General features: G+C 39.2%; 2 protein-coding genes across 4 annotated transcripts in view; one reads left to right on the forward strand and one right to left on the reverse strand.

Annotated features, from left to right (window-relative positions):
* Positions 1–26712, forward strand: part of TMEM117 (transmembrane protein 117) — a 221175-nt gene that overhangs the window by 7785 nt on the left and 186678 nt on the right. The window lies entirely within an intron of this gene.
* Positions 20340–26308, reverse strand: LOC141738002 (P2Y purinoceptor 1-like). Its single transcript, XM_074573031.1, has 2 exons — positions 26239–26308; positions 20340–21361 (listed from the first exon to the last, which is right to left on the reverse strand). The coding sequence occupies exons 1-2, from the start codon at positions 26306–26308 to the stop codon at positions 20340–20342; spliced, it is 1092 nt and encodes a 363-aa protein (XP_074429132.1).

Below are 26712 nucleotides of genomic sequence, written 5' to 3' on the forward strand. Positions count from 1 at the left end.
AGTGCTGGCTTATGGATATCGATGGTTATGGTCTGGGTGACCAATATGGGTGTAGACACAATCTGGTTTGAGGCTAGTTGCTACACATTGAGTTTCATGGCAATTTAAGACGCAGTTCCACCCTCCTAAGCCCAGTCACGTCGTTTTGGTGCCTCTCTCGAGGCAGCGCTGCTGTTTGTGTAATGGAGCGGCGAGGTAGCTCAGGCAGCTGATCCCGTGGAAAACCAGTTGCTTCGGCTGTCGTCTCCAGCAGCTCCTTGACCTGATGCGATCACTTGAGTGCCGATGCTGATGCAACGGCCAAGGACTGTGCAGCCAAGATAGCCGGCGGCCATGGCAGCCCTACCTTGTGTTGGCTCGAGGGCGGTGGGACTGCACCCACACGGTGTGTCGGTGGAAATATGCTGTTGCTTGTGCTACACTGTGAGCAGATGGCAGCCTGTGTGACTGAAGAGCTGACTGTACTGCTGATTGATGTGGCCATCCTAGCTGTAAACCGGCTAGTGGGGATGGCCACTGCGTTGATGAGATGATGATGTGGGTTTACAGCTTGAGTGTATCTCTGGGTCTCCAGAAGATTTGTACAACCCATGCTGAAATCTTTCCTGGCAGCTATTTGCCGCTATTTTAAGGTGTTTACTGCCTAGAAATCCTGCCTTTTATTGAGATTCTCATTGAGTATGCCCTCCGGATCTTCTGGCATCAAGCATTTTATGAATTCACCCCTTTATTGTTTTTAATTTCCCTAGTCTATCTTTTTAAGTAGCTGTCTGCTTCTGTCATTTTTTTCTATTTAGTCCTTTTTTTTTCATGTATAATTGCTTGGAACTATTCTATTTTTTAACCCTTGTTCATTTATTTATATTTCTCTGCTAAATTCTGTCTGTAGAGGAAATTGTGACTGGTTATTTCTTGTGGCCTTTGTATAACTTCCTTGCAGTCAGGAAACCAAATAGCACCAGTCAATCTTCCCCTGTTGGATCTTGGCTCACAGTGTATGCTGCGAATTGAAATTGAGAAGGATTAGTCTGCACATCTCACTCTAGATGAAGAGGAGTGGAAAGGATTTTCTTTCCCTATGCCCTTCCTGCTCTTTTGTCCCTTGTCTTCTGTATTTCTTGCTGCTGAGTTTGCATATGAACTAGAAAAATAGTGCAGCTAGAACGGTGTCGTAACACAGTTTACCATCTGTGACAGACGCTGATAGCCATGACTATCACGAACTATAAAAATAATAGAATGAAGTTCGAGCATGTTATGTTTCTAAAAGTGGAAGAAGTGCTGGAAATACTATTGAGACTTCGTCTCTCTGAGTTTGTAGAGAGATAAGGGAGTAGGTAAACTGTTGTTGAGAAGTAGAGATCTTGACTAGAGGGTATGGTGGGATGTTTTCTGTTGATAATATTCATTGCAACCTTTGAACAGTAACCTCTTCAGGGACTCCATTGAGACACTGTTCATGACTTAAAACAAGACTAGAAAACAATTACACTTCTTGCTCTTCAGTCAAGAAATAACTTCATTTGATAAACATCTCCTGTGATAAATATTTCCAAGGAAAACAGCCTTTATCTGGTACATTCTTTATATCTTTATGGCATATGGTCAGAACAAATGGAATTTTAAAATTGCCTTTTGGCTGTTATCTATTCTTTTGGTTCATCACTAAGTATATCTTCTATTTGGGTAGGTATTGTGTTCTGCCATGCTTTCTATTTTGCAATGGAAAATAAAGGTCATGCATGAATACTAGAAGTTTGGGGAAATAAAATAAAGACACACACCCTTGTTACTTTTTGTTCTGCAAGAGAGAGTTACTTGAGGCAGGAAAAATGGTATCTTCTTTCCATTTACTTAGAGATTTCTTGATTTATTTTCTGCTTTATTAAAAGCAGAAGGAGCTTACAAGCTGACCCCGTCTGATGACACTATGCATTCAGAAAACGCACTCAAATCTTAAATCCCAACTTGAAAGAAATTCCTTAATAACCTCTTGCACATTTTTCCTATTGCTCTGGGGCACTGTCTGGAAAACAAGAGTGTTTAGTGTGTAGAAAGTGTACGTTTTGATTAGCACCTTCCCAGTGGATGCAGTTGCATTTATATACTCCACTCTCAGTCCCAAATTCTGAGTTCAGTGGGGGCATTTTGTCCCAAAGATGTATTTTCCATCAATACATATAAATATGATCTATCGTGTAAGTTTAAAATTATCTTTCATTTGAATAGGCTTTTAGCAGTATCGATAAATGGGCAGTATAGTTGGAAAAATCTTTATTTTTTCAGTCGGGCATCTTTGCTTTGACTGTTTGCCATGTGTAACAATCCTTACCTTATGCTGCATGTTAGATACATCAGTTTGTAAAAACACGCTTGCCACAAAATGTGCATGTGTCTACCTGCCCATTTTTCTGACTCCAAGTGATTACAAAGATGTATTAAAATATGATTACAGAGACTGGACTTTATTCAATTACCAATGAGTGTGCCTAGATTTATATTGATAAGTTCCTTTCTAAATTATGTGGATGGAAACTAAATACTTAATATGTCATAGCAACTTATGGAAAACAAGACATATAGAACTAAAGCCATATTTTTTAAAACAGGGGAATCATAATACTGCAAGCAAATCAGAGCAGTTGAATAAATGTTGAATTTAATGGGTTGCTCTCATACAAATGTTCACAGTAAGCAGTTTGTTTAGAATTAAATTATAATCTGAGCTTCATAGACACTGGAGTGAATAAATAAAGCAGTCATTATAGGAATTGCACTGAGCTATGGATGCACACTAATGTTGCAAATTTTTTAATGGACGGTAGTGCCATGCTGGGAGCAATTTCACAATAGACAGTTTCAAACAAAACACCCACTGAGGACCTGTTGTCTGAAAGCGTTTCTCTGTTTTGTCAAACATCTTATCCGGAAGGCTCTAAAAGATACTGCAAACCTATTATAAACAGGCTCTTCAGTGTCTGCTTTTATGCTGAAAGTGTGTATCAACTGAAGCAATGAACGCATGCAGATTGCAAAAGGCAATTAGGCAGAATGAGATTTAGTCAGGATGATATTGCACTACATGTGAAAACAGTGGATCAGTTGGGCGGCTGACAGACATAGGATAAATTCGTACATTAGTATGTGTATGATTAATTCTTATCCTGATCTATTAAGGGTCATGTTAATGTAAAATCTGGGCTGTGGTATTGCTCCTAGTGTTGCTGTGGCATATCAGTTTCATAGCAGTGCTTGTGCAATAGCTAATGAACCAAATGTGATACGTTTTTTAAAAAAAAATGTGGTAAGATTTTTGCATGGTTGTTTTTCAGCCAGATTGTTTCCCGTTCTTGTTTGATAGTAGTTATATGAACAGTTGTGCCACCATCTGTAGGAACAAGTGATGGGTGTATGGCAATACTTGCATCAAATGCTAACCTGATTGATAGAGCATATTCTTTTCTGTTGTCAGCTCTGTATCTTACATTACAATAAGATCTGTCACTTGATACCCAGGAACTTTGTTCCTGCTTTTTCTTTTCCATTGATGACTTCAGCCTAATAGAAAGCAACTGATGTGATAGCTGCTAAAAAAATACTGTCTTCAAGAGCCTCTTCAGTATGAATTTCAATAACAATGATCAAGTTAATGCTGTTGAAGGCATTCAAGGTCTACTGTGATTGCTTCACAGTCAATTCATCTCTTTTGTTTCCAGTAAAATGTTGAAGCAATACAATAAGATTATTTTGGTCCTACAAAATGTGTGCCAAGGGGCCAATCTAACAGTTTGCTAATAATAACGTGCAAATGACTGTGAGCAAGCATTTCTGAGAGCCAGAATCCTCAACAAAAAAAAAAAAACAAACATAAAAAGGGAGAAGCTCGCAGCCAGCCACTGAATGAGTGCAGGCTCATCAGATTCCAGCTCTGGCACATTGCCAGTAATTAAGATGTCAGTTTAAAATAAACTTTACATCATTCATGAGGGAGACCACAAGTGACCTTTAAAATATAGATGAAAAGCATGCAAGTGACCTCCTAATTTCTTCTTTTACTCTTGTATTTTTAGAAGAGCCATAACATTTTACTTCGTCCTCTCTTCAGGCTTAATGAGAAGACTGCTGTCGTCTGCTCTTAGCATTAGTTGTGGAATCAGTCTCATACCATACTAGCTCTGGGTAGTAAATTACAGAGTTTAGTTGGAGAGGTACGGGCAGTGGCTACAAAAAGATCATTCCGTCTTCAGTGAAAGCTTTGACTCTATTGGAGGTGCATATCCCATTCCCCAAGCAGCAGCATGAGACTGCGAGAAGAGCTACATGTGTCAGATTATCCATAATTGGAAGGCTTTAGAGAATATTTAGCATCCAGTGACTGAAAACTAAAAATAAGTTCATTGCTACTTAATATTGATGTGTCAACTCTGTGTTTTGATCTTTTTGTCGTGACTTTCAGATTTTTCGTTCCATTTGAGACTAGGAGTGAGTTTGGAATGATGCCTGCCACTTACAGGAATAATGTGTCTCCGTTCCCCGATTTCCAGAAATAGAAGTGAGCTTATTTCTATCAGAAGCAGCCTGATGGGCATAGTGCAGGTGCAGCCTAGTGCAGGGGCGAATTTCTTCTTTCCTTATTCCATACAACGAGGAGATGGAGAGGGTGTTAGTGTGGAACATCACCTCGCCATGTGCCTCATGGAGAGCCCCAAGGACAACGTGATCTCCTTCGTCATGCTGTGTCCTTTCATAGGTCCCCTTAGGCTGTCTGAGTGGCTTGAAGATCCTTCACATACCAGACAACATTCCTCTTTGTGTGATTCTGCGGGGATTCCAAGTCAGCCTGGGGGTCTGCCTTATAAAATTATATATTTCATTTTTTAAAAACAATATTCCAAAATGAAAGAAAAAACACCCAGCATTCTGGGCTTTAAAAAACTTTGCATACATTCTCAAGATTTAAGAACTATTTAGCAAACAGCAAGTGTGGTGTATACATTTCTTATAGCTATTTTGCAAATGGCAAAAGTAAAAAAAATTGTAAATGTACTCACTAACCAGAGTGACTTTTGAGGGGGAGGGATCAGTAAGTGTTCCCTATGAGACAGGTAGGGCAGTAACACTATTTCTAAATGTGATTCCTGAGACAGACAGGGCACGTAACCTCATTTCAGATGCTGGAAAACCAAGTTTTCTGCTTTCCTCTCTCTCTGTTTTCGTCAGAAGGGGCAGTACCCTGTTCCCCACTGGGTAGCCCCTGCCAGGGAGTGGCAGGAACAGCAGCGGCTTTTCTGCTTTAAGGATTCACGCTCTCCCTGGTGCCTCCAGGTGGGAAAGGAGTCTTCCAGGGGCAGACTGGGCGTCTGGGTAGAGGCAGCAGCAGAGCCTCAGGGCAAGGTGAACTGGGACATGAACAGTAAGTGTTGAGTGACTCATTGTAAGAAGCCACGATCATGTGAAGCTTTTACAAACAAAGGACTTTTCATCCAAATTTTCTCAATGCTTGGTTCGGATAAAGCATTATAATTTCCTTTGTTTTCTGAGTAAGGTGAGATGTTCCACTCCAGAAACAGCTGCATTTAAGTCCGAAGCAGAGTCAATTCCACCATGTATCCCATACCTACCTCTTAGGAATGCTTTAAAATTTAATCCACAAATAGCCCTCACTTGTTATTGCCCCAAGCACCAGCCTGTTAAGGTTCCTTGGTGCCATTATGAAGGCCTCGTTAGAACTGACTTTCACTTTGCGTAGTTATGCAGCAGCCCAGTTTCTGCAGATGACTACATAGGTGTTTGAGAGCAAGACTCTTCTTTTGAAATTTTCAAGTAAAAATGCTGATGGTAATTTAATGATGGTTATGATGGTATTTTAATGATGACAATGGTAATTAGAAAAACACTGGTGTTTTCCTATTTGATATAAATATCCAAAACCACTTAACATGTTTAAAGGGGTGTCCTCCCTTAAGCTCAACAAAGCAAGAATTTAAGATTTCTTAGATTATATATCTAAATAAAGAGTCAGAAAAACAATTTATTTAGACACAAATCAAAAATTACAAGCTACAACCGTGTTTTACTGTTTTGCGCATTGTCTTATCTACATTGATAGATGCATTCCAGTCACCTGGAATGATAAAAAAATGCATATCTTTGTCGTATTCAAATTGACCGTTGAATAAGTTATAGCAAAGTACTTGCTTTGGGTGTGATTATCAGCTATTTATTATTATGATTTATAAGATGTTAAAATATTACAAACTTTGTGGGTTAAACCAGTGATGCTTCTGGCTCAGTATTTGACAGTAGCCCACTATTGATGCTGAGATAAAGGTATAGGAATAGGAAAGACTGTCCTGATAACTCCCAGAATAGTTTCCCAGCCCCCAACAATTTGTTCAGAATTCAAACAAAAATATGTCTATTTTTAGATGCCTTTGACAGTCATTCTGACGACAAATAATGAAGGTAGTAGTTAGCACAAGTCTTTGTTCCTGCCTACCTGTTACTAAGAAGCAAGTCCTTCTCAAATTTTCACATGTACTCATAAATCCCCAAATTTACTGACTCCTTCATCCTCCTACTTCTGTTAAGATACTGTGAAATTTGTCCATTTTGCCTGAGTTTTGTCCATTTGCCTGAAATCCAGAAAAAATAAAATGTTTAAAACCAAACTGTTGGTTGAAAAGAGGCAGGTTCTTCTGCTGAGGTCTTCCTGTCTTTTAAAATGCCTTGAATTCATCTTTCGTCTGCAACAGTGGGGTATGATCTTTCAAAGTGGACAGCTGCTTAGGGCTTTGTATGCTCACTTAAGCACGCGCTAAATCATGTTTTCTATTTCTGGGACACTGATGCAATGTGTGTCTACTAAGAAGCACGCTTTCTTTTAATACTAGAGCAAAGAAGAAACTAAATCTGTACAAGATTCAGCCAAAGTCAAACACGCTAAACAAATAATGAAAATGAGAATTATGGCCGGGAGGGTGTAAAGAGATGAGGCAGGGTCAAGGAATGTGTTCCTAGAGAGTCACAGCAGCAATAATATTTAATTTTAGTTTACTCGAGAAAAAGGGAACAACGCTTAAAAATTGAGAGATCCCAGCTTTAATTAACAAAACCCCACAAATATCCTAGTTCTCTTGCTAATCTGTGGTCATAGATCTAAGTGACAGAAAATACAGATCTTAATTCACTCTTGACAGTGTAATGTGCTGGAGGCATAGAAAGCGAAGCAGAAACTGAAAACTAGTATTTTATGTGGAGCTCCTGTGGAGTTCCTGACCTGGGGAATTCCTTAGCACAGAATTTTGTATCACTTTCATATAGCAAATGAAAATGTAGAGTCTTTGCAAATAGTTTTCTCCATGCCTTCCACTTTGCTTGATGTTCTTGATACGTACCAGCTTAGATGACTTTGAAGTGGTTTGAGGCCATGCTTTTATCCCATGAGCCTCCTCTCTGTGGCAGCCAAAGGCGGAACAAGTTTTATCTAAATTAGAGGTCACTTCTGTATGACTTATCTAAATTCAAATAGGAAAAGAGGAGTACTGCTCTCTTGGGGATATCTACAGATTTTCATCTCTGAGGCTGCAGGTAAAAAAACTTCTCTTGAGGCTGTGTTTCTGATTTGTGTGCCAGTGGCACATGCCAGAGCGAATGCAGGCATCAGTGGTCTCTTCAGAGTCAAAGGGGCTACACTGCAGCACTGCTGCCTGCACAGGGTTGGCCCATGGCGCACCTGAAAAAGTCTTACCCTCAGCACTCTACCAACACCCATGAACTCTAGAGAGCCAAAATCCTTTTTGTCTCAGATGTTACGGTATTGTCATGCATTTGCTGCAGAACTCGCATTTGGTATTGTGTCCTCTGGCGGTAATTCATAAATTTTTAGTTTTTCTGTTTCCACTGATACCGTACAAGTTCCTCCCCGTAGAACAGCTACTCCAGACAAGACTTATCCCCTGGAACAGTTACGCCATTTGCTGCAGAGCACAGGTTCTTTGCTTACTTTCTGCCATTGGTAGTGCCCTGGAAATCAGATGGACACCTGATACAATTACCTTAGAAGACCAAAACTGAGAGTAGGAATTTGCACTTTACTGACATTGAGGTATATTCAATGTAAGTATATATTCAATCCCTTTTTTTCATTTTTATAGTTACAAACCTTATCCCTTAAGAGACATGCCATAAAGCTACCTTACGCTATTTTGTCTTGTTGAGAGAAGGAAGTTAAGCCTGTTCTAACCATTTCCTTGGTGTGACGTATTATGGAAATGTGAAGTCCTTCAAAGACTGCTTCCTCAGAGAAGGAAGAGCATGTGTATTCCTAAGTATGTCAGTGTCACTTACATGTCTTTGGCACTATGAAAGGCACTATGAATTTTGTGACTGAATAATTCATATTATTTGAAATTGAACTCTTTTATAGCTAGACCTCTCAAGGAGTCTCAGTGGATATTTTATGACCATTCTAAATGCCTCATGACAAAAATTATGGTTATTTTTCAATACATATAAGATGTACTGAATGTAGCCTAACAAGATATTCCTAAAATAAACGCAACTTTAAATTCAGTGAAGACATTTTTGACTCTATTGAAGAGGTTTGAATTCCTTACTGTAAGAGGGTAAGGATCTTCCTCTGAAAGAGCTGGAAATGCTCAGCAGCAAAACTGAGAAAGTGCTCCATAACCTCAAGGAAACAAGTGCCATGTTCTGCTTTCTGTGTCTGTTCCTTGCTAAGACACTCGTGTCTCAAGAAGGAGAGCTCTTTTTTGGCTATTTGAACATTAAGGTGCTGTGCACTGTCATGCTGTACATAAAGCATTCTGGACCTGAAAGCTGCATCACTGAGACGTTTTCATGTGTAGAATCATAGAATTATAGAATGGTTTGGGTTGGAAGGGACCTTTATTATTTCTCTTTCTCTTAGATCCTGAACTGTATAAATTACCATCCAACTAAAAGTTGGACAGATGCACCTTTAGAGGTGGAATGCTTTTCTGTCATAGCATCAGACTTCCCAGGGAACAGCCTTTTGCCATATTAACATGTAGAGGCGGGTGGAAAGGGCTTTCATCCCAACCAGCACCTTTCTCCTTTGATTATTTCAATTTTGATCATTCAGACCTGTCTGGTGAATCAAACTCTACTTGAATAGCCTCGAAGCTTAGTTAGCTTGCCTTTTGCAACAGCCTCTGCAAAGTGGTCCAGTGGAGGATTATACTGTGCTTGCTTCCCTTGCGATACTGAAATTTGGGAAAGGCCACGCAGGTGTCTCTCTACCAGCGGGAAGCTTCTCCCTGGGGGATGACCTTAGTTTTTAATGGTTTAAACTGTTTGAACTGCATGGTGACTTTCTTCCCTTACCCTGTCCCAGTGAAAATGTTCTTTCTAGTGAGTGTTGTGCGAGCTAAAAGAGCTGAGGAAATCCAAGCTCTCAAAGTACGCCCAGGCATTGCATTCCTTATGGTCACTTTTAGACTTTGTCCAAAGTTTACCGCTAAAAAGAGTCAGAATCTCACCTTAGCCATTCATTCCATCCTCATTTCCCCTTTTCTTTCCCATTTCTCACAAAAATCTTACTCGATCCCAGATGATACACAACTTAAAACCCTTCAGACATTGTGCATGCTGAAGTTTTTTATTAGAAAAACTGCAATTATTTCAGCTCTCAGTTAAGGTTTTTCATTGTATATGCGAAGAGCTTACAGAGGCAGTCTGTGTGTGCCCAGAGGTTATCAGAATGCCTTTCTGGGTATTAAACTAAATCTTAACTTGGTTGAGGCTCATATAAGTTTGTGTATGAAATAGGAATTATTGATCTTTGGATTTCCAGATGCGGTTTGATGCCCTGATACCGTTGGTGTGCTATTGGTGTAGATCATATACTCTACGTTTGTATGGCTGTCTTACAGTAGGTTTTTTTTTTTATGTTGGACTCTCCTTCTGCCTTCAGACTTCAGGCAAGCATGCAAATGTCTGTCTAGGGATGCATTCTGTCCTAAGTTATTCCAGGAATGGCTTTGGTGGACTTGGCAGTGTTAGGTTTATGGTTGGACTCGGTGATCTTAAAGGTCTTTTCCAACCTAAATGATTCTATGATTCTGTGATTCCTAACCTTGAAGAAACTGTCTCTTTACAATGCATCAGCACCACGGTTTCCACACCTCGCCTTCCAGCAAAACTAACTGGAGTCCAGCTCAGCTGGGATTCGTGTTTATCAAGAAAATGAGTGATAACAGATCTGTTATTCTCATGCTGTGGTAATGGTTACAGCATATGAGGTCCTGCTGTTGTATAACAGGGGCAGTGGTTGCAATTACAGTCTGTGTAAACAACTGGCCAGAACCACAGTTATCAGAGGAAAATTAGCTTTGAAAAGCAATTCAGACAGAAATAATTATCTTTCAACAGAGGAGCACCTTCTAGTGGTATTAAATGAATACGGCAGGTAGTTAAACAGTTATTTTCTCTAAATAAAGAGTTATAAATATGCTAGATGAAGAACAGAAATGAATATTTCTGTATGCTATTTTTATGATTAAATCGATAATTTATTTAAAAACAAAGAAAAAAACAAAACCTGAGTAGAGAAAGCATATATTTGGAAAAATTAAAACATTTTTCAATTACACTACTCCTTGACACGTCCTCCCTCTTCCCCCCTCCACCAACCTACTGCCATAGTAGCTTTTTATACACTTACTGTGAAATAGTATTTTTATATGTTCTACTGTGGAACCTACCCACCCTTTGGCTTTTTTTTAGTAATGAAAATTTGGGTTCATTATATATCTGATTTAGCTCCAAAGGAAATTTGCTATGGAATTGTTATTTTGTCCAAAGTTTCACTGGTTATTAACACAGTTTCTCCATCCAGTGTATTTCTAGTAAAGATATATTTCTCAATATAGTATTTTCCATGGTTACTTTTGCACATAACACAGTATCAAATAATTTAAAATTCAATTTTTCCAAAGTTACTACTAAATACAGTGGATATGGTGGTTTAGCTGACAGTGTGGATTTCTACTCTTTCAATTTGTATGTAGTAAATAATCCTTTTTGTACCCCATTACATGGTGTACATAATACAAATTAATGGTGTGCTAACTCTAGAAAGGCAAATTAAAATTAGTGGCCAATGCTTAGTATTATGTCATGGCAGGAGATTTGTGCATTAGTGGAAGCTATCTGTATGTCACAGGTCTAAGTGCGTACCCCTGTGTTTCATTGTAGGCTAGAGAGCTGTCTTATTGTCCCTGGAATGTACTTCCTCTTGCTCCCACAACATCGATCCTCCACTTGTCTTGTGCATTGGGAATGCAAGCACGCTCCGTAACCCCTGCGGCTCCTCTTTGTGCACCGTGAGATTTAGTCACAGTGTCCAAAATGGGCAGCATAGTTGCAAATATTTATTGAAGGCAAGAAATAAAAAAACCCCCCATGCTTAATCTGTACATACTGAGATTAAATCAGAAAGCTGTCTCTGGTCAGGGGTTCTTTTTTTCTGCATACTTTACACCTCTGATTAGAAGTAGAGAGAGGGGAGCTCCTGCACGGGAGCGCTCATCTGCCGAGGGGGTCCAGACGAAAAATAGTGTACTCTGTTCTTGACCAGCAGAGAGTCTAGCTCTTTTTTTTTTTAATTAAAATGAGCATTGTTTCACTTCCTTTGAGACACAAATTCTTTCTATTAGAACACCTGCTATCTCCTGTATTTGACGGACCAAGTGACTGCTTTTTTGCCTTGAGGAAATGTAAATCTCTTTTCTCTCTTGCTCTCTGCCAGGCTTTGGTGGCTCAGCAGGCACGCTCGGAGTGACCCTTACATTCCCTGCACTGAGTCCTAGAGACACCACTGCTTGCCTTAGTCCTGTAAAAACTCTCTGGCAAAGCTCGTGGTCAAATCTAATTCTCTTTTGACTTCCAGCTCAGCACTGGAATTGGTTGTGGGTGGCTTTTTTCTGTCGACTCCGCTGCATGCGTTTCATAGAAAGGGTCATTGCTGATTCAAATCAGGCTAAAGGTTTATTAGGCATATGTGCTGTTATTTAAACATATTAAACTATTTACATATAAACACATACAACTGTGTTTATATTTTTATATGTTTATATTGCAATGAGGTTTGCAATTTACTGTGCCACAATACTGCATTTTGGACTACTTACCAGAATGACCATTTGTAAACCTGTAGGTTCTCCTAGATAGATGGTGACAAAATATTTTATGTTTTCTGACTCAAAAATACTTTATAAATGTTGATTTTAAAAGGCTATGTGGCAGATGATAGATAGATTGTAAGCAACTCTATTTACTGTTAAAAATACACTTGTGAATCAGTTTCAGTGCAGTTTCAGGAGAAAAGAACAAACAGTATATAAAAAAGGAAACAATTCTTTTGACAAGTTGTTGCAGAGTATTGCTAAACTGATATTGAAAAACAGAGATTATAGCACTGCCCTTCAGAATTCAGCATCAGCATTATATGGGATATAAATAATGCTGTGTTTCTTTTACCTACTGTGAAATTTGGATTCCAATGAGTTCAAAGAAGGAAAATTTAGTTTCTGTAGGCACTACATATAAAATGATGAAACATTGTAGCTCTAAAATGAAAAAAAGTAGGAGGATAATGAAATTACTTTTATATATCTGGCAGTTAAAAAAACAGGTTTCTTAAAAAAGCTAAAAATTCTTAAAGGATAAAGAGTGCCAAAACATAATTAGTATGTGCTCTAAACAACTTTTCTTTTGTTACGCAGTGAGGACATCTAAAGAGAGAATATTTTTTTCACATTCATTTTATAACCTGGGATACAGTCACATGAAATTAAAAAAATCTGCACCTCAAGAACAAATGGGTTAGCATTTTCTATTGCTAACGCAGGGCTTTCAGTTGCTTCTCTACTAAAAAACGTTCTAAAACATTATAGGAAATCAATATCTATTTTTACAGGTTTCCTTTTAACTGCATCAGCACAATTGTCTAAACCTGAAATAATAACATTGGTAAAAGTAAAGCCTATAATTAAAATTATATGTTAAATCTGTATAATGGAAATTGACAGAAAAATTCATAGTTAAGTCTGCCTACACACTGTAATTCTGGCATAGCTTTAAGTCTTCCCGCATTATCTGCATTTTACAGCTTTTTCACAACAGCAGCTGGAGGTAATAGTAATGACATTAATGTAAAGTGAAGAGGGACATGTAGTGCATTTATGAATCCCTTGCAATGTTCGGTACAGCAGATGGCACTGACCATTACCACCCTGTTCTTAGTTGCCTTTGGGCATTCCATTATAGAAAAGAAAATGTCAGCCCTTTCCTTGCATCAGAAAAAGCCCATCTTCCTCTTCTTGTTTTTGTATGAGAAGATCAATGTGCATTCTTATGAACATTTGTATTTCTATTCTTTTTACGTTGAGAAATAGCAAGCAATCTTTAAAGACTCTGTCATTTTAGAGGAAGGCAGAGTGCTATACATTTCACCTGCATTTGCTCACCTGCAGTTTCTAGTTCAGACCAGGCCCTTGAAAGCACCCAAATCAGGTAAGACAGGCTCCACAAGAAGCCTGATGGAGAGAGCTCTGGCTACTAATGATGGTCTTCTGACCAATATTGACTGGACCGGTGAGAAACCGGAGATCCGTGGTTCCCGTTGCCCTAGCACATGATGTGCTTTGCGAGGATACGACTTTTCTAGCTAGGTCAGTAGCTGAGACCTTGACTATTACGTTTTGTGACATTAGGCTGTGTTTTACCTTAGACTGCAAAAGCTGAGAACTGCAGTTCTCCCTGATTAAGGTTCACCTTTCCCGGCTGGAGGAAGCCCCATCCATGCTGAGTCATGTGAAGAGGAAGGGCTGGAGCTGGTAAGTGGTCAGTTGGGAGAAGGCCTGAGAAGAGAGCTTGGGGGGTGCTATAGAGGTGGTAGGTCCCTGCACGGGGTCCAGCGCGTCCCGTCACCTCTGACTGCGGGTTCCAGGCACAGTGGGGGGAGACTTGGCAGCCCTGAGACTCGGATGTTTCTCTAAGGCAGGAGCAGAGAAGCTACGTTTCCCTGCAAGGCCGATGGTGGACTTACTTAGCCACGTTACCTGCCTCTGCTGTGGTTCCTCCAGCTGTAGAATCAGTCTAGGCATGTTTTTTCTGCTGCCTAAAGAGGTTTGGCTTCCACTGGTGAAAGCAGTGTACAAAGGTGAAGTATTTTAACTTCCTTGTGGTACTGTTTGTCATAGCTATTTGCCGAGTGAGGCGTTTCTGAGGCATGGAAAAGAAAACCTTTGATATCAGAATACATTAATTCATGTATATTTAAGAGAAAGCCAAACTTTCAAGAATGTTTGAATATTTTTATTTTAAAAATATAAGCTCATGTCTTAATAAGTGAGAAGATTTCAGGTAGTTTGCCTGTGAGATAAAAATATTACAAAGACAAATGGAGAACAGTGTATGCATAAAGATGGCTTTCCTTAAAAAGCAGCTTTTGGGACGTCTGTAGCAAAATTTACCTCTTCAACTTAGAGGGTTTTAACAATTTTTGCTTACAAAACAATGCTGAATTTACAGTGGTAAATGAGAAAGTTGTTTCTCTGACCACATCTGAGCACATACATAAACAGTCAGATCGTTGAGGCCGTGGTCTATTTTGTATTCATTTAGTATATTAAAAAGATGGCCACCACTGTAATATCTCAGGATCTAGATATGGTATGTGAAAGCTACTCATACCTTGCAGTCAGTTTTGTAGGTTAATACGTTATTACAGCATTCAATAATGTGGTCAAACTCATTATAGCAGTTGGGCATTTAATTGGATACCATGTCCTCAGATTTAATCTAAACAAAGATCTGTGGGAAACCAGTATTGCAACATACTTGTCATAGTAGAAGATGTTGACTTTGGCTCTTAGCTGTTTAGTTTATTGTTCACTTATTGTAAAGCAAAATGGAATGAACTTATTTAATTTTATTTGTTTCTGTCATTCTATCTGGGGAATATTGTAATAAAACAATTTAGGATCATGTATTTCCAGATAAAAAATGACCAAGTAAATACGAACAGATGTCTTGTGCCTTTTAACTTTTGTTTTATAGAAAACCTTTGGTTTCAGTCAGGACAACATTAGCATTAGTTCAGCCTAGTTGAACAAAAATGCTTCAAAAAAGTGTGCTTAATTGATTTATAGAATCACTTATGAACAAGCAAACAAATGTCTAGAAGCCTTGTCAGCTACTAGGGTGTATTCACAGCTGAGTATCATGAGGAACATGAATAGCTGAGGGTAAGAGAGGGAAGGATTTTTTATTAGTTTTGTGTCCTGAAGGGGATTTTTAAAGATTACCCAATGCCTTTAGACACAGCCCAGCACAAGATATGTTGTGTGAGATGCCCAGGCCGGGAGAACAGGCTACAGGGGCACTGTGACACAGAGACTTTTTGTAGGAATGCCCCTGTCTTTGTTTTTCCCTTCTATTCTTCATTACTTGGGGTTGGTTTGGAATAATCTTTTCAGAAGCTTAAGGTGGTTTCTTTGCTTTTCCTTTTTCCCTTTTTCTCTTACATGTGCAAGCGTGTTGGGACCTCTATTATAGATGGCTTTATTAATAGAAAATTAATGAGCGTTATAGGATTGTGTGGACCGTGTAGGATTGCATCCAGCTATAGAAACAGACATGGAGACAAGGATTTGCTTTTGTAACAAAGTTTATTTCATTATTTTTATCAGTGGGACACAAATAGGAGCAGAATAATGGGTTTTACTGGAGTTTCAGAGTCCAAACGGTTTGTCCCTTGTTCTGCAGGTGAGCCCAGAACAGTGAACTGAGGAGCTAGCGCATCCACCTTAGTCCTACAGAAGTGAACTAGAGGAGTCTCCAGCTTGTCCCCCACGAAGAGCTTAGAGCAGGGCTACTATCCATGCTGCTTGTATCTCTTGCTCATATTCTTGGGGGTTAGGAAGGATCAAAGGATATGCAGCAGAAATCAGTATTGCCTTCATGCATACTATTTCATGGCAATTTTTGTCTTCTGAGTTGGCTGAGATCTGGATTCTCCCCTGCAAAAACAAGTCCCTGCCTGTGGTCCTTCCCTGGTCACTGGCACAGCGCGGTAAGTGCTCCTTGATACTCTCCCAGGCCCATGATGGCAGTTGCTGGCATTGTTCCATCATGTGTGCCCTGGACCATGCCGCTCTTTGGTAGGGTGATGCTGGCAGAAAGTAAAAAGCATCTCATTTTGCATCTTTCTATGAGTATACTGCATAATTCAGTCACGCTGAGAATATAAAGGTCATTCTTGTTCAGTTAAATGCATTTTATGCTCTGACTAACTAACCAGAATGAAATTTCACCCTAGCTTTTCTTTGAGTCAGACTCTCACGTTGACTTTAAAGCATTTCCTTACTGTTTCCTTAGGTTTTCATTTTACACACTGAGACACAGGTGGTGAAACTCCAGACTTCGCTTGAGAATCTCTGCAAACTGCATTAACGCTGCTTGCAAAAGGCATTGCATATGAGTTGTGGAAGGGTTATCTGTGAAGCTTTTAAATTATTGTGTTCGTCTTGAGCTCACTGGAGGCTTTCAATCCAATCTTTAATTGAAATTTTTGATTTTATTCTCATCAACTTTGGATGCTTGTGAGCACAGGCTGCATTCATAGGTGTTATAAAGGCAGCACTTCAAGAGGAAACAATTCTAATTTTTTCCAAAATCAAGAAGTGACTTTGATAATGTTTTTCACAATTTCTTCTGAGTTGAATGCTTCTTCCCTCATTAACAACAAAAGATCTTTCTAATGATACTTGCTTAATATTTAATAGTAACATTAATGTCTATAGTAGAGTAGATATTATGTAGTGAGAATAAAATCATAGAATCATAGAATCATAGAATTGTTGAGGTTGGAAGGGACCTTTAAGATCATCGAGTCCAACCTTTAGCCTACCCTGACAAGAGCCACTTCTAAACCATGTCCCTCAGTGCCCCATCTACCCTTTTTTTAAACACCTCCAGAGATGGTGAATCCACCACCTCCCTGGGCAGCCTATTCCAATGTTTAATAACCCTTTCAGTGAAAAAATGTCTCCTAATATCTAATCTAAACCTCCCCTGACGTAACTTGAACCCGTTTCCCCTCGTCCTATCACTTGTCACCAGGGAGAAGAGGTCAGCCCCCATCTCTCTACAACCTCCTTTCAGGTAGTTGTAGAGGGTGATAAGGTCTCCCCTCAGCCTCCTCTTCTCCAGGCTAAACAACCCCAGCTCCCTCAGTCATTCTTCATAAGGTTTGTCCTCCAGGCCCCTCACCAGCTTTGTAGCCCTTCTCTGGACACGCTCCAACACCTCAATGTCCCTCCTGTAGCGAGGGGCCCAAAACTGAATGCAGTACTCAAGGTGGGGCCTCACCAGTGCCGAGTACAGGGGGATGATCACTTCCCTAGTCCGGCTCACCACACTATTCCTGATACAGGCTAGGATGCTGTTGGCCTTCTTGGCCACCTGGGCACACTGCTGGCTCATATTCAGCCGGCTGTCAACCAACACTCCCAAGTCCTTTTCTGTCGAGCTGCTTTCAAGCCATTCTGCCCCAATCCTGTAGCGCTGCATGGGGTTGTTATGACCCAAGTGCAGGACCCGGCACTTGGCCTTGTTGAATCTCATACCATTGGTCTCAGCCCATTGGTCTAGCCTGTCCAGATCCCTCTGCAGAGCCAACCTACCCTCAAGCAGATCAACACGCCCGCCCAGTTTAGTGTCATCTGCGAACTTACTGAGGGTGCATTCAATCCCTTCATCCAGATCATTGATAAAGATATTAAAGAGAACCGGCCCCAGCACCGAACCCTGGGGGACACCACTTGTGACTGGACACCAACTGGATTTAACTCCATTTACCACCACTCTCTGGGCACGGCCATCCAGCCAGTTTTTTACCCAGCGAAGAGTACACCTGTCCAGGCCATGAGCAGCCAGTTTCTCCAGGAGAATGCTGTGGGAAACAGTGTCAAAAGCTTTGCAAAAATCCAAGTAGATAACATGATCTGTCTGAACAGAAAAACAACTGTTTTTCTGTTAAAAATCTACAGAAAATTTAAAAATGGTCTAAGTCATTGTTGTCTCTCCTGAAAAAGCTTACATGTTAGAAGTCCTGGCAGGTAAAACCTGAGAATCTCTGCTTCCCAGAGGTATGAAGTTACTTTTCTAGCTCAGGACTGCAGCGAGTTTTCATGTTTAATTTTATGTCTAGAAAAGTGTATTTTGATTTCACATTGAATTTTACCCAGCCCGAACACAGACAAATTAACTTACTGAAAAACAATGCTGGGGTGGAGAAAGGAGAAAGAAACAGTGTATTTGTACCTTTAAAGAGAGACTGAAAGATAAAAATGGCAAGTGTTTGCCTTTGGAATAGCTTACTGTTTACCATCTTGGGTGCAATCCAGTGGGAGTAATGAACTCATTTAGCCCAGAGTTTCACAGTAATCTCTCCTGTTCTATCCTTTTTCATGCTGAGAGCACCTTAGTCGCTAAGTAGCGTTGACATTGTTTCTGTATCAGTCTGAGACATAAGTGTATATTATAGTAGGTAATTGCCGATGGGTGCCCATTCATGGATTAAAAAGCACTCTTTCTTATGGAAGCCAATGAATCGTTAATAACCCTGACATGTTTCCAGTAGACAATTCGTGCATAAAAAAAAAAAAAAGGTGAATATTTTTCTTTTAAAATAAAAGAAATGGAAATATTAAGAAATTATCAAAGGAAAAAAAAGCAGCATTTACAGCGAATAAGTACATAACTCCCCTGCACAGAATATAGGCACACAATCATCCTTTGAGATCCTGTGAGTTTGCTACTACATCCAAACACGTATAAAGTGTTTCAGGTTATCAGGACCTGGTTCTTCATTTCATGTCCCAGTTATAGACAATTAAAAAACCCCATTGTTCTAGATATTATATATGCATATATATTTACTCAACATAATTGAAACATACAACAAGAAAGATTTAATACCTATGTAGAATAGAATTATTTTCACATAGAGCCATGTGAGAAAATTATATTCAAACTATGGAAATTAAAGAATTAAGACACTGTACAAAGTATATTAAAAGTACTTTGTTGTCACTAGTAACTTCTGAAAATAAAGTTAACATGCTCACCGATGCATGGGGGTTTATAATTAACAAGGTAGCATGTGGGACTTGGCAAGAAAGTGGGTCAGCAGGTGGCTGATTAAGGAACACGATTATTTTGCCCATACAATGTGTGGAAAGAACGCATATTTAATGACTCTTGAAGGTGGATGTTCAAATGTTTATATATTGTGCTGTTGTAATGATTAAAATGTACTGCAGACTAATTACCTTAGACTGTCCTGAAACTGTGATGCTAAGGCCCTAAATGAACAGGAGAAGTAGCGCTCCTGTGTAGCAGCGTCTCTTACTCTTGCAGCTCAGCCACCTGTGTATTTCAGAACTTTTCCTGTGCACTCCTCTCCCTGCTAATGACTTCAGAGTTCATGGCAGAATCACACACTCCCCTGAAATAGAACACTTACGAGAAACAGCTGTAATTGCCCAGGGTTTGGGGGACACTGCCAGTGTGCCCTGCCTATCGGTTTGGAACCCCTGCTGCCAGGAGGAAGACTTAGAGCTCTTCAATCCATGCTTGTTTGCTTCATGAACAGGTTCACTGTGGCTCTGACTGTGCTCAGGGACTTTAACTTACTATTTGGTTTTTGTTTGTTTGTTTGTTTTTGGAAATGTGCTGCACTTACCCAGGTTAATGAGGTTCCACTGGCGGTGTCGGTGGAACTCTAGTGCAGGCAGCATTAAAATGAAGTACTTGTAGAAAGCCTCTCTGCAAATGCTCAAGAAGTTCAGCTGTAAGCATCATGATTGTTATTAATTGCACAGTCTAATCACAGCAGCACTTAGAAATAGCTGAAAAAATAATTAACAAAAACTATAAGAAGGCTCCTCAACACTGTGTGCTCTCAATCTTACTATATTTTTATGGCCAAGAATTAAAGTAGCCACCTTTCTTCATTGCTTATTCCATTTTGCATGTACATACAGGAAAGAAGTGCTATTTCACAATAAATTAAGGTATACTTATGACAAGAATATTTAAAATGCCAATTCTGTAAGGCTAGGAGTTGCTAGTGTTTCTTTTCACATTAAGTTTTACTCTGCATTGCTGTGTATTCTTGCTTATTCAAGAAATTGTTACACAGTACAGGAGACCGAATTTTAAACTGGTCTCATGAGCCAAAGCCAAATGGGCAGTGGGAGATGCGTGTCTTCGTAGACTGGTGTTTAAGTCATTGTTCTTGGGGACAGACTGATGTCCCTTACCCTTCCTGTCAGACAACAGCAGCACTGGCATTTGGGATGACACCTTATATTTTTAATTCTTTGGTAGAATGTCTTATTTGCTACTGTAAAAATGATCGGGTCGAGGCAACTGTTGATGCTGCAGATGATCTCTGTGACTTCATAAATGGCACTTAATGTGCTTATGTTCCCGCAGGGCAGTTGACAGTTCATTCTGTAAATTAGTATCACTGTCATCATAACATGATAAGGTATGAAAGAAACAGCAAATACAATCATAGCGGCTGAAATCAGTAACAGAGGTCTAACAAGTCTGTTCCTTCTTTGCTGACGTTTACTCAGTTGTAGTAATGCTTTGAGAGTCAACATGTAGCATGTAAAGGTGACTGTGACTGGAATTAGGAATCTCAATACAATCTTGGAGAGTGTGAATGGCACTGCAAATTGTAAATGTCCTTCAGTGACATCCGAGGAGCCTATGATCCCTTGTTTTCTTCCAACTGCAACTGTATAGTAGATCTCCGGCATCGATGCAATCACTATGAAGATCCATACCGCGACGGTACAAAACACAGCCTTTCCTTTGTCCCACCACGTTAATGAAGTGATAGGATGGACAGCACCTACGTATCTGTCAAAACTGATGAGTGTCAGGAAATAGACACTTCCATAGATATTAATACTAAAAAATAGTCTTATGATCTGATAAAATCCTTGACTGAAATAGAGAGTTATCTTCTGGAGACTATAATATACTGAAAAAGGTGCCATGAGAGTCCAAGTAAAGTCACACAGTGCCAAATTAAAGAGAAATATTGTATTGGTAGTCCATGTCTTCATGCAGTATGCATAATGTCGTAGTGCAAGTATATTGCCCAGAAATCCTGCTAATAAACTGAAAAGGCAAACCAGAATCAGCAAATAACAGTACCACTCCAGCTTAGGATTTCTGTTGCAAATTAAAATAACGCATGTACCATTCATCGTCTTTCCATGGAGCATGCCTGAAGGGAAAAGAGAGATCAACAGCATTTGAAATAAAAATTGAATTGGATGTGTTGAATTTAAAATTCAAAACTTTTAAGTTAAATCCAGTATGTTTGAACTGGCAAAAGAATGCAGAATATGGTATGATATACAGGCTCTCCTCTATCTGAAAAAAATGTAAATTCCAAGTAGGTAACACTTGGCACTAAATACTCTACAATGCCAGCACAGGCATATCTTCGTGAACTTTTATCCAAACCTTTATATTCTTTCCTCTCTAATATTTAGTGTAGTGTATGATAGATGAGAGAAAAAAAGCATGCATCCTTAGTAATAGCAGTGTCCATTTGCTCACTAATGTATCTGTGTCTGTCTTTGGAAGAAGCAGAGGAGAGGACAGGAGGACAGTAATTGCCCACATTCTTCCACCCTTATTTTAATTGCCTTAAGTACCCATACTGGGCCTAGAGACATGTGTAATGTGGCAGCTGTGCAGTGGGCTGTGAGTGAGATCCAGAAGACAGCGTCAAAACAAATCAGAGTGAAATGCTGCTTGTGGTGAATGCCACAGCAACCGTTCCATCTAAAGCGCTGGAAAAACTGCTTTTTTTTTGTTCTTTGACTTTGTTCTGTAAATGAATGTCCTAGGCCAAAAGCATTGTGCTTATGGTAGGGTTAGAGAGAATTCATTTTATCTCACTCTTTATGGCCCAGTAGGTGTCAATGCCCATTATGGAGTATCTGGATTATAGTTCTGCAGTGTATTTTTCAAAGCAAGGTTTTTATGCTTGTAAAGTCTTAACGTTTAATCTTGATGATTTTGTACTCCTAATAAAAACAGAATAAAGGCTGGAATATTCTGCAAGATTGAGCTGTCACCAACTGCAGTTTGTTATGTTTCTAGACCCTCTGTCCAAATGATACAGCAGATGCCAAATTCTAAGGTCTGTCCAAGTAGCAGCTTTGTATGAGGGTCGTCCAAATAGCCATTTATAGGTCAGAGTCCACTACAGTGCTTGATAGGATGACAAGATAAAATTTTAGTCAGTAGAAACCACACTTTGAATGGAAGAAAGGACTTTTTTCAAAATGTTACTGATTCCGTGAAAATCTTCAAACAGCTTCAACCATAAAGTTGATAGTAGTGTTTTTTTTCAAACGTAATGTTTTGCTTTCACATCAGCCTTAATACAATATGACTTTTCCAAAAGTATGTTCACAGACATAGGTCAAAATAGAACAAACATGAGCTACAGTGAAGACCTGCTAAATAGAGACTGCATTATTGTGCTTTGCAAATTTATAGTTCAACAAGGCAGTAAACTATATGTTCAGTTCACCAATGAACTGAATAAAAAGCTAGTTCAGACTGTACTCGACGAAATTAGGAAGGAAAGTTGTTTTCTCTAGAAGCTCAGCAACAAAAGCAGTCAAATGACTTTCCAGAAAGTGAATATGGATAGAAAGCCATCTGTTCCACTCATAGTGTATTTCACAGGTGGGGAATGTTTGCTCTCTAAATGTATTTTGTTAAGCATTGAAGCACTGTACTTTAACCTAGGGTAGCTCTGCTCTTTCCCTATTCTTCTCCATAGCCTTTGTGAATATAAAAAATTACAAAAAAATTTGTCTGTTTTTTTTTATTCAGCTGAATTTTATAAGAGATTCCTGTAAATTCTTTAAAATCTAGCCGCCCTAATAGGTACAATACAGTTAAGTAACATTTCCTTATAATGTGTTCAATTAAAAGGGGTTTGAATATGTATAGGAAAGTTACCTTTTCCTAAAATCCTGTTGGCTAGAGGTCACGTGTCCTTTGAATTAAATTGTGTTTCCTACTTTTCTGCCTTCCTTTTCAATGATTATGAATGAAGGCACTAGGCACTTGATTCCAAATTGTGTTGGCAGTATAAGTAAGCCCTGAGGTGGCTACAAATAGCATGGCCATTGCTGCATGAGGGACTTGTAATGCCAGATTCCTGATCTCATCAAGCTCCTGGAAAAGGACTACAGGTAGGTCTAAATGGAGGGTGGCAGGCAGATGCGCCACCTGCTCCACTTTGCTGTAAGTTGTCTGGATAAAGCCTGGATGTGTAGCCTTGTAACTGCGTTAAGGCAATTACAGACCTGAACTAATAAATCCCCTATCTTCTTCATCACCTTCAGTTTAGCAGTCAGGGTTGAGCTATATGAAGTTAGTTATGTAGCTGGAGGGGCTGGAACTGCACAGCTGGGTAACGTCCATTTGGAGCTCAGAGAGTCATTATAAAATATGTCTGTGTTTGTATAGGGATTTCCCATGTGTCTACCTTGGGATTCGTATTTGAATTTTCTAAAATATTCTTACTGTCTCCTATTCATTCTTTGTATTATAGTGGAGCTTTGAGGCTGTAGCCAATACTAGATTCTTGAAACAGTGTGTTTTGTAATTGATGTGAGTGACTTACAGGTGGACACAGGGGAAGAGGTGTAGAAATGAAAAGAACCTTTCCTGAGGTAACATACTAAGCAAGAGAACACAAGGGGTTCCAACCCCAGCCTGGTGCTATAACAAGAACTCGTGGTCTTCCATCAGCAGAATTTGAAGCCTGGTACAATCAGGACCCAGTTTCACTGCATGTGGGAAGACAGTCAGCATGCCTTGCTATATCCTGAGGCCACTGGAGCTACCCCGGTGTCCTGATGTGCATATGTGCTATAATGATTTTCAGAAGTGAAATAGTTCTTTGTATCAGACAATGGCAAGTTTTCTGTCTACCATCCTAGCACCAACAGAATAACTCCAGCTACAGGATGGGACTACGTCATCTTCACAGTTCAAGTCCAAAATTTTGCATCTGTAGTTTAAGAAAAGTTTATTTTTCTGAATGTTGTTGTGTTCACTGCTAAGTCCATGTATTCTTAAACAAAGCCAGCCAACACACGTACGCACATCTTAGCGGTGGCAGAATGAGGAACAGCACCATGACATTTTACTGTGAGAGCTGAGGAGTTGCATATGTTGTTAGTACTGACTAAGAACAGACTTGCGAGACTTTGATGAAAGTAGGATTGGGTTTTCAAGGATAAAAAATCACTTTCAATTTATTGAGATTAATTTTTCATCTGAACAATTTCAGCCACTGATGGAGATGGCCATGAACATTAAATGGGCAGAAAGAGCAATCACATAATGGGGCATCCAGAATTAAAGGAATACCTCTGATTTGATAAAGGGCTTGATATTAGAATATTACACATATGCCCAGGAAAGGGTTGAAGTTTATGGGCTCCATCACTCATAATTAAGACAAGAAAGCATGCTAAATTCATGGGTAAGAATTTTATGTTTCTCTTGTAAGAAGCAGTCTAATGAATCTAGCCATCTTACGGGCTTTAGATCTAAAGATGCTAGAAAAGTTCTAGTTTTTTACAAAGTGACCACCTTGATTGACTCAGTTTTTGTATCTACCTACTGGGTTGTCTCTTCTCCTGGGCCTGAAAGAAATATGGCGTAGATATGTGACTCTCTGACAATGAGTATCTACAAGCTCCTCTGTCATTGTCCCCAGCAGTGTCTGCACACTATTATAGAAAGTCAAGTGGGTTTCAGCTGATGAGCTGATTTACTGCCTGGTTTGTTGCAGGGCCCTAAATCCTGAAGTCTCTGCTACCCTGTGTTCCCCTTGTACCCGTGATTTGGCCGCCAAAGTCTTGGAGTAGATAGAAGACCTTGTTTCAGTAAAAAATTACTTTTTGAGGAAACTTCTTTTGGAGCTAAGAACGTGTCACTGGTTTGTGTATATAGCTAATGGTAGTTCACAGTTTATTGTTGGTAGTCATTCATATTGCATTTAGCTTGTATTTGCAAAGTTCCATTAGGTTTGGCACATTTGTTAATTCAAAAAATATCTAATTTTGTATGTGCAAATATATCCTAGGAACCATGTTCCTCCCTGTCATACCTGTGGGTTTTTTTTTGACATTTTTAACAAGTCCTCGTAAGTGATTAATTTGGCCTGAATTAAAAAAAAAAAAAAAGATTAAGCTGAGTTAACAGTGTATTTTATGTAATTTTATTCCTTATCTACTCTCTTTGCCCCTTGCTCCTTCTTGCTTTCTATTTTGCATGGACTGTTCTATTTGTTGGAATTACTCTGAGAATTTTGTTTGCCTGTTTGCAACTGCATTTTAATCTAATACAAATCTATTCCAGTTATCAGATAGGTTTTCCAAATTTCTGACTATTCACACACCAATATATTTCTGTTACATGTGCTCTGAAAGCATACCCTTTTATCCCATTTTATCAAATTAATAAGGCATTATACAGGGAGTCCTAGGTTTTGTTATAAAAATATCAGGCTTTAATTGCAATTATTGCTCTATCATCTTACCTGTTAGGTAATCATCTCATGCATTCCCTTTTTACATTCAACTGAATTGACGTGAAAGGATATATAATGCAATGTGAGTATTAAGTGGAGCATTTCACTTATTTTAGTTCAACTGCATTTAGCATATTATACATACTAATACAATGCAAATAATAAGTAATATACAGCAGTACTTGTATGCAATTAGGTAAGTAGATTGTGCTAATACCCAATTCCTTTCTTCTTAATGACTCAGTCGGTATTGCGATTAAGCTACTATTTCTTTCATCAGAAAATAATGTTCATGTATTTACTTGAGAGTTAATGAAGTCCTATATGGCAAACATAAGCTACAGTAGAAGGATAGTTAAGGTGTAAGAATTTTCCTATCAAAGACAAAATTTGTGAAAAAGTACTTCAAAAATACAAAATTTATACGAATGTGTATGTACTAATCGGTGTGTAATAGCTAAATAGGGAAAATTATATTGCTTTGGAGAATACAGGTGCAATAAATACATAATAAATCTTTCTCTTACCTGTTTTAGAAAGGTTGGAATTATCTATTTTACAGAAGTCCAGATGCCCAGCTATGCTTTTCCTCTCCATTAATCTGGACCTTCTAAAATCACAACTCTATTTTGTGAGTACTGTTTTTAATCCAAGGTGTCGGTAGTATTCCATATGCAATGGCAGCAAGGGAGATCAAACTGCAAGGGAGATATCTTTTATCATTAAGCCCCTCCTCTCAGTAAGTAAGGATAAATTGCTATTGCCATAGCAGCCTCTGCTTGCTTTTTAGGGAAGGACAGACTTATTGCACATCCCCAGTCTAGCTAGGCCTGGGGCTGTCATTGTTTCCAGCAGTGAAAGAGAAGCGTACAGGGGCTTGGGGCATGTGTATGTGTGTTTGCACTTTCCCTGTCTTTCCGCTTCTTCACTGCCAGAATCCTTGTTATTGCTGCCCTACTACTAGACTGGTCCGTGGACCTATGTTGCTCTTGCCCCATCGC

Source organism: Larus michahellis, chromosome 1 (assembly GCF_964199755.1).
Source record: "Larus michahellis chromosome 1, bLarMic1.1, whole genome shotgun sequence".
Taxonomy (NCBI): Eukaryota; Metazoa; Chordata; class Aves; order Charadriiformes; family Laridae; genus Larus; species Larus michahellis.

What these genes read in the sequence shown, in the direction of transcription:
- LOC141738002 (XM_074573031.1), bottom strand. Translation starts at nt 26,308, where the DNA reads ATGGAGAGGAAAAGCATAGCTGGGCATCTGGACTTCTGTAAAATAGAT. An exon ending in TTCCAACCTTTCTAAAACAG is followed by an intron (nt 21,362 to 26,238) that starts GTAAGAGAAAGA and finishes TTTTCCCTTCAG; the next exon opens with GCATGCTCCATGGAAAGACG.